General features: G+C 45.7%; 1 protein-coding gene and 1 long non-coding RNA gene across 2 annotated transcripts in view; one reads left to right on the top strand and one right to left on the bottom strand.

Moving 5' to 3' along the window:
* The window catches only part of fgf11a (fibroblast growth factor 11a), a 70,004-nt gene that overhangs the window by 22,900 nt on the left and 39,604 nt on the right, over positions 1 to 7,500 (top strand). The window contains exon 2 of the mRNA XM_076987431.1: positions 3,250 to 3,360. Coding sequence (XP_076843546.1) covers positions 3,250 to 3,360 — 111 coding nt within the window. The remainder of the gene's footprint in view (positions 1 to 3,249; positions 3,361 to 7,500) is intronic.
* LOC143488614 (uncharacterized) lies at positions 5,120 to 5,831 on the bottom strand. The gene is made up of 2 exons (XR_013124473.1): positions 5,695 to 5,831; positions 5,120 to 5,398 (listed from the first exon to the last, which is right to left on the bottom strand). It is a non-coding gene; the product is annotated as an uncharacterized LOC143488614 (long non-coding RNA).

Raw genomic sequence — 7,500 nt, 5'->3', positions numbered from 1 at the left:
TGGGTATATGTGTCTGGACGTCACTGTATGTGTAAGTGCATTCATTTATTCCAGTTCCAAAACTGAAGACTACATGCCGGTCAAGCTCTGCTAGGCTGTGCGTGTGCACGTGCTCTTCTAGGCTGTGCGTGTGCACGTGCTCTGGTAAGCTGTGCGTGTGCACGTGCTCTGCTAGGCTGTGCGTGTGCACGTGCTCTGGTAAGCTGTGCGTGTGCACGTGCTCTGCTAGGCTGTGCGTTTGCACGTGCTCTTCTAGGCTGTGCATGTGCACGTGCTCTTCTAGGCTGTGCGTGTGCACGTGCTCTGGTAAGCTGTGCGTGTGCACGTGCTCTGCTAGGCTGTGCGTGTGCACGTGCTCTGCTAGCCTGTGCGTGTGCATGTGCTCTGCTAGGCTGTGCGTTTGCACGTGCTCTTCTAGGCTGTGCGTGTGCACGTGCTCTGGTAGGCTGTGCGTGTGCACGTGCTCTGCTAGCCTGTGCGTTTGCACGTGCTCTTCTAGGCTGTGCGTGTGCACGTGCTCTTCTAGGCTGTGCATGTGCACGTGCTCTGGTAAGCTGTGCGTGTGCACGTGCTCTGCTAGGCTGTGCGTGTGCACGTGCTCTTCTAGGCTGTGCATGTGCACGTGCTCTTCTAGGCTGTGCATGTGCACGTGCTCTGGTAAGCTGTGCGTGTGCACGTGCTCTGCTAGGCTGTGCGTGTGCACGTGCTCTGCTAGCCTGTGCGTGTGCACGTGCTCTTCTAGGCTGTGCGTGTGCACGTGCTCTGGTAAGCTGTGCGTGTGCACCTGCCCTGCTCCAGTTTCTGAATGAACATTTGCAGCTATATTAACTCTACAGATGAACATGCACCATTAGAAACAACGACATGAATGATCTACCCCAGGGTTAAAACTTAACCTTTTATCATTTAAAATGCATTTCCCGCTTGTTGTACAGCAGAAAGAGACAGTTGCAGAAAGAGTGAAAGAAACCTCAGAAATGTGAGGGGTTTCTAGTGGACCTGAACATTGTGAGTGTGGAAACTGTGGGCGTGGAACCAAAGGGTCTTTGTTTCATCACTGTGGGCGTGGCCACAGCAGTGAACACACCCAGCTCCGCACACTGCGTTGTTCTACTGGCACCTGCACATGTGCGTAGTGAGTTGTGGCTATATCATCAGGGTGTACAGTACAGTGAGTTGTGGCTATATCATCAGGGTGTACAGTACAGTGTACAGGGTGTACAGTACAGTGAGTTGTGGCTATATCATCAGGGTGTACAGTACAGTGTACAGGGTGTACAGTACAGTGAGTTGTGGCTATATCATCAGGGTGTACAGTAAAGAAGGTTCATTTGATCTTTATACTTAATTTCTTTTTACACATAACAAGGACATGGATGTTCACCAAATGGTACAAATCGCAAATTATAGTAAATACAAGCTAATATTCCAGGCTTAACATTCTTCCATAATATTTCAGCAAACCAGGTACTGTACTTTAATTAGACTATAGAAAGCAGGGTCTGGCATGAGTCATCCTGGTATTAGCTAAGATTAAGCACTGATATTAGATCACCATTTTACACAATTCTTTTAAATCGCATTTCTTTTAAATCTCAAAGGTCAAAGGTGAGGTGGTCCGTTTCAAACATTTCATTTCTAGTGTTTTCCCATTGCTCTGGAATTTGGGGGCTGCCTGCAAACATTTCCAACTAATTGCCTTCTTGGTGTCCACTAAAAGGATCTCCAGCACATATCTACCCCTCCACTCCTCCACCCTCCACTCCTCCACCCCTCCATCCCTCCATCCTCCACTCTCACCAAACCATCTGCTATGTTCCCCACAGCTTCAAATGATCTTAATCATCTTAATGAATTCTTAGTAAGCATATCAGATGGTAGAACTGAAGAACACCAGCTCATATGCTCACACAATTCTCTCTCTCTCTCTCTCTCTCTCTCTCTCTCTCTCTCTCTTCTCTCTATATATCTCTCTCTTCTCATGAAGGTCTAGAGTATTAGTAACCACAATGTCAGACACTGCAAAATGCTGGTCATATCTTAATTGGATCTTAATTACTGCATCTTTAAATTGATCTGTAAAATGTTTTTTCACCTATTTATCGAACATATTTAATTATTTATGTTTACTTATTTACACAAATCCGATTGCCTTTCAACAGTAATTCTGCTTTCTACTCTGATTTCACACTGATTTCTAACTTCAACAAATGATACCGGGTCAGTCTCTCTAAGACCAAGTGAGTGTGCTGGCCTGTGTTTGAACAGCGTTCACTTCACTGGGCATCACAGTGCATTAAAATGTACCATGATCCTCCCCTCACAGCCCAGCTAGGTGTCCAGCAGCTCGCAGGGGCTTCTACACTCTTAACCCAAAACACCACAACATAAGAGCTGCTGCCCCCCCCCCCCCCCCCCCCATTACAATACCTGTGCTAACGGACACCTGGACACACCACCTGAGCTCATATCTGTTGGAGTTCCCCATTAAATCTTTTATGTGGCGTGTTTTCTAGTGATTTTTTGATCCACCTCTGTCTATCTCTCTCCCTCTCTCTCTCCCTCTCTCTGTCTCTGGAGGCACAGAGTCAATGATTAAATCTGTAGAACAGCAGGGCGGCACTTTTCTGCAGAAGTGAGCCACTAGTGGCAGACATAGCCAGGAGCAAAGCTAGACAAATGTGTTCCCTTGGCCTGAAAAACATCTCCGTCCCCCCTAAACGTCTTTGCGTCTCAATGTTTGGTTTCACAAGTGCAGAACTCTGGTGTTTATGTTGGACAATTAGGTGGTGAAAGTTGCTGGAAACGCGGTCGCTGTGGTCTTTATTCTCCCAGCAGCCCACAGTGCCTGCTATAGACTCTGAGACATGAATAATGTCCACCCATTCTACATCACTCCTGCACTGTACTCACACACATAAAGCTTGCTTGTTTGTTGGAAAACAAAAGGCCTTTTTTAACAAACACTGTAGACGAATCAATCTATGTAATGCTGGTTTGTTGATGTCCAGGGTTTGCTAATAACACACTCTCTCTCTCTCTGTCTCTTTCTCTGTCTCTCTCTGTTTCTCTCTCTCCCTCTCTTTCTCTACTTCTTTCTCTGTCCCTCTCTCCCTCCCTCTCTCTCTCTCTCCCTCCCTCTCTCTGTCCCTTCCTCTCCCTCCCTCTCTTTCTCTCTCTCTCTCTCTCTCTCTCTCTCTCTCTCTCTCTCTCTCTCCCTCCCTCCCTCTCTCTCTCCCTACATCCCAGAGCCTCAGCTGAAGGGCATTGTCACGCATCTCTACTGCCGGCATGGATTCTACCTCCAGATGTTACCAGATGGCACCATGGACGGCACAAAGGACGAGAGCAGCTCCTTTTGTAAGTCTTCATGAACACGTTATGCAGTGTCTCAGCTCCTTTTGTAAGTCTTCATGAACACGTTATGCAGTGTCTCAGCTCCTTTTGTAAGTCTTCCATGAACACGTTATGCAGTGTCTCAGCTCCTTTTGTAAGTCTTCATGAACACGTTATGCAGTGTCTCAGCTCCTTTTGTAAGTATTCATGAACACGTTATGCAGTGTCTCAGCTCCTTCTGTAAGTCTTCATGAACACATTATGCAGTGTCTCAGCTCCTTTTGTAAGTCTTCATAAACACGTTATGCAGTGTCCTCAGCTCCTTTTGTAAGTCTTCATAAACACGTTATGCAGTGTCTCAGCTCCTTCTGTAAGTATTCATAAACACGTTATGCAGTGTCTCAGCTCCTTCTGTAAGTATTCATAAACACGTTATGCAGTGTCTCAGCTCCTTCTGTAAGTCTTCATGAACACGTTATGCAGTGTCTCAGCTCCTTCTGTAAGTCTTCATGAACACGTTATGCAGTGTCTCAGCTTCTGCCCGTTTGACCCAAACTTTTTCTCTTATGCAGCAGAAACACAGATGGTTGTTTTGTGCCTGGCTGTGTCTCTGTAACAGGGCATCGGCGTTACATAATCCTCAGTCCCACTGTATGTCTTATGGATATGAAGAGTTCTCAGCACATATTTTTGTTGTTTTTACAATATACTGTTCTTTCTGCAATAAACATCACTGCTACCTTTCATCTGTCCCATGTGGGGCCACACCAGTGGTTTTTGAAGAAAAATTAATAATCAAAACAAACATTCATCTGGTTTTAAAATCCAGAGCATCAGGTGCTTTGACATGGCTGTCATGTCATCCCCTGAAGGTAATGTAGGCGGGTTTTAGTTCACTCCTCTGGTGCAGTAAAAGCACTCTGCATCCTCAGGGTGAGAGTGAAAGCATCTTGTGTTGCACAGGTAAGCATCTCAATGAGTGATCCCCAAGGAGTCGATGTGCCTCTGTTGGGGGGGGGGGGGCTTTCTTGCAGTCCAACTCAGCATGCAAATGTAATGATTCTGGATTTGACCCGACCAAATAATTAATTCTGATTTACCCTGCGGAGAATTTCCAAATGTCATCAGCTTAACCTCTAGCTAAATCCTCTTTTGCATTATTTTATTAATCTACATTTTCATTGAGAGTTTCAAAATGCCAGCACAAGGGTTATAAATTATTGTATCTTGAAATGATTTAGCTGGTGTGCCCCAGACACCAGCACTAAACAGGACTGGCCTTCAGGGCGCTATACACCGCCACCAGCAGCAGGGGGGTGGTCATGTGTGTTTGGGAAAATGACTGTAAGACACCAATCAACAGTCTCTTAAGCTAAAAGACTTCAGAGTCCACCATATAAGCCTGGATCCCAATTCAACCAATATCAGATAGTACTGAAAAAAACCACGCACCACATTTAAAGCGCATTTCCACTAGGGCCTGCTTGGCGCGGTACGGTTCGGTACGGGTCGATTCGCAACGGAACGGTACGGTCGCGTTGTGTTTCCATTACAATGGTGAACCACCCCAATGTGGGTGGAGTCGCTGTTGGCGCGCGGGTTGTAGTGTCGTGACATCATTTGTATACGACCCACAACACCGGTCCGACGCCCCTTAACACATAGCATTATTGTATCTTATTTATCTTTATCTTCATTATTGTATGTGGTTGCTCTAATTATTGATAATAATTTGGTATTACTCAAACAGGCTGAACACACCCTGCATAAAAAGCATCAGTCATACAATCAAATGAAATCAAACTTTATTATGAAATATAGATATTTAAAGTACAACATATGTAAATAATATAGTTATAGTTTTAAAAAAGTGCAAAAAGCAAATATATACGTATAGCTTTATATGAAATAAATATTTATAGTACTACAAGCAACATTTTGTGTGCTTTTACTGGCGTCTGTCTCGCATGGTGTTCACAAGTTCGCCAAGCACCCCGAGGAAAGCCCGGTTGAAGGAAACATTTTCCGCCAACTCCGCTCGCCTTGTCAGTGGAAGGGGAATCTTGAACGTAAAAAATAACAAATATTAAACACAAGCATTCCGTGAAAGCAACAACAATATAGCGTAACTGCACAAAATGTGTAGCACGTCATCGCTGCTGATGCTTTGTTTATGGCTACAGCTAACTAGCAACTAGCAAGGCTAAGAGCTAGCTATTGTACAGTAGTGACTGTGGTGGTAACATTAACTACAAACAGCTCTAAATTCCTGCGTTTACAATAGATGCGTTCATATTACGTTCATATTACATCTTTTACGAGCCTAGTAGTAAAACTGTGAAATCACAATACACTCACCATTCTCCGTGGCCTCCAGCACCGACAATGTCCAGCACGTTTTCTCTTCCGTTACTGGCTGGCCGGTGACCGTATATGACATCCATTTGCTGGAACCATTTCCAGTCTTTGCGGTTTGCTCCGCTGCGTCCGTTATGGTCCTTCACCGCCCGGAATCGCGTTAAGCTTTTTTAGCTTGGACCGACCGGCACTGCTGAACGGACCGCTGGTAGCCATGAGTGGCCATTAGCGCGGAAACCTCGCTAAAAACCTTTACATTTCTAGTGGCCCCGTCCAGTTCACCCTGGATTTTTGATCGCTGATTATTAACAGAAAGGTTTGTACCCTCGGCGTTTGACCAGGGAACAGACTTCGCTCCTTGGGTTTTAAAATGGCTGAGGAGTCCATAGCAAAGCGGAGGAGTCGCTCTCCTGACGCAACCTGTGACGACACTCCCTGGCCAATCAGTGTCATGCTGTTACTCCACGTCACAGAACTGTACCGCTTCGGAACGGTTAGAACCTCGAGCGAGTCGGTACGAAAAAAGTACCCAAAGGGGCCGGCTCACAGGGTACTGGTACTAATGGAAACACTCACAAACCGTCGCGATTCGAACCGTACCGCCGCCAAGCAGGCCCTAGTGGAAATGCGCCATAAGATATAATAATGACATATTGTGTAGTAATATTTAGTTTTATACATTTTAATTGATACATAAGAATAGTACTTATGTGATTTACAGTTTTTATACCTAAGTCTGTGTTGCGAATGTGTGGCGTGAGAGCGTGTGAAGATGGTCAAATGCGTGTGTCTCACGCTCAATGCGTGAGAATTGGCAACTCTGGTTCAGTGTTAGCTAGCTTGAGACATGGCTAGCTAGCTAGTTAGCCCAGCAAGCTAGCTACCTAGCAACCTGCTGACTATCCTGTAGCTTGCAAGCTGGAGGCCTAAATCAGCCATAGCGTTAGCGACCTATGATTTGAGATGAACGTGTAAAAACTGCACAGAAACACCACATGCAATGAAAGTCTGTATTCAAGGTGATAGTAACAGTGTATTTTAGTGCCGGTCCCAAGCCCGGATAAATAGGGGAGGGTTGCGTCAGGAAGGGCATCCGGGGTAAAAACTGCGCCAAATCAAATGATGCGGATCAAAAATAGAAATTCCCATACTGATCGGTTGAGGCCGGGTTAACAACGACCACCACTGGTGCTGTTGTCCAACAGGGCATTAGTGGAAATTGGACTACTGTTGGGACAAGGAGGAGGAGGTGAGGGGGAAGAGGGTTCTGAAGCTGAAGGAGAGGAGGCAGAGCAGGAAGGTGGAGGTTAGAGTTGGTATGTTGAATGTGAGCTCTATGACAGGGTAAAGGGAGAGAGTTAGCTGATGCGATGGAGAGGAGGAAGATAGCATATACTGTGTGAACAGGAGAACCAAGTGGAAGGGGAGCAAGGCCAGCAGCATTGGTGGTGGCTTCAAACTCTTCTATCATGGTGTTGACAGGAAGAGAAATGGAGTAGGGGTAATCCTGAAGGATGAGTTTAGTAAGAGTGTAGTGGAGGTAAAGCGAGTAAGTGACAGGGTGATCTGTGTAAAGTTAGAGATTGATGGGGTGATGATGAATGTCATCAGTGCTTATGCTCCTCAGGTAGGTTGTGATGTGGAGGAGATAGAAGAATTCTGGAGAGAGGTAGATGAAGTTGTTTTGCAGGTTTCTAAAGAAGAGAGAGTGGTTATTGGAGCAGATTTAAATGGACATGTTGGTGGAGGGAACAGTGGTGATGAGGAGGTGTTGGGTAGATATGGTGTTAATGTAAGGAATATGGA

The sequence above is a fragment of the Brachyhypopomus gauderio genome, unplaced genomic scaffold, assembly GCF_052324685.1.
Source record: "Brachyhypopomus gauderio isolate BG-103 unplaced genomic scaffold, BGAUD_0.2 sc52, whole genome shotgun sequence".
NCBI lineage: Eukaryota > Metazoa > Chordata > Actinopteri > Gymnotiformes > Hypopomidae > Brachyhypopomus > Brachyhypopomus gauderio.
This window is presented reverse-complemented; position numbering and strand designations above follow the sequence as displayed.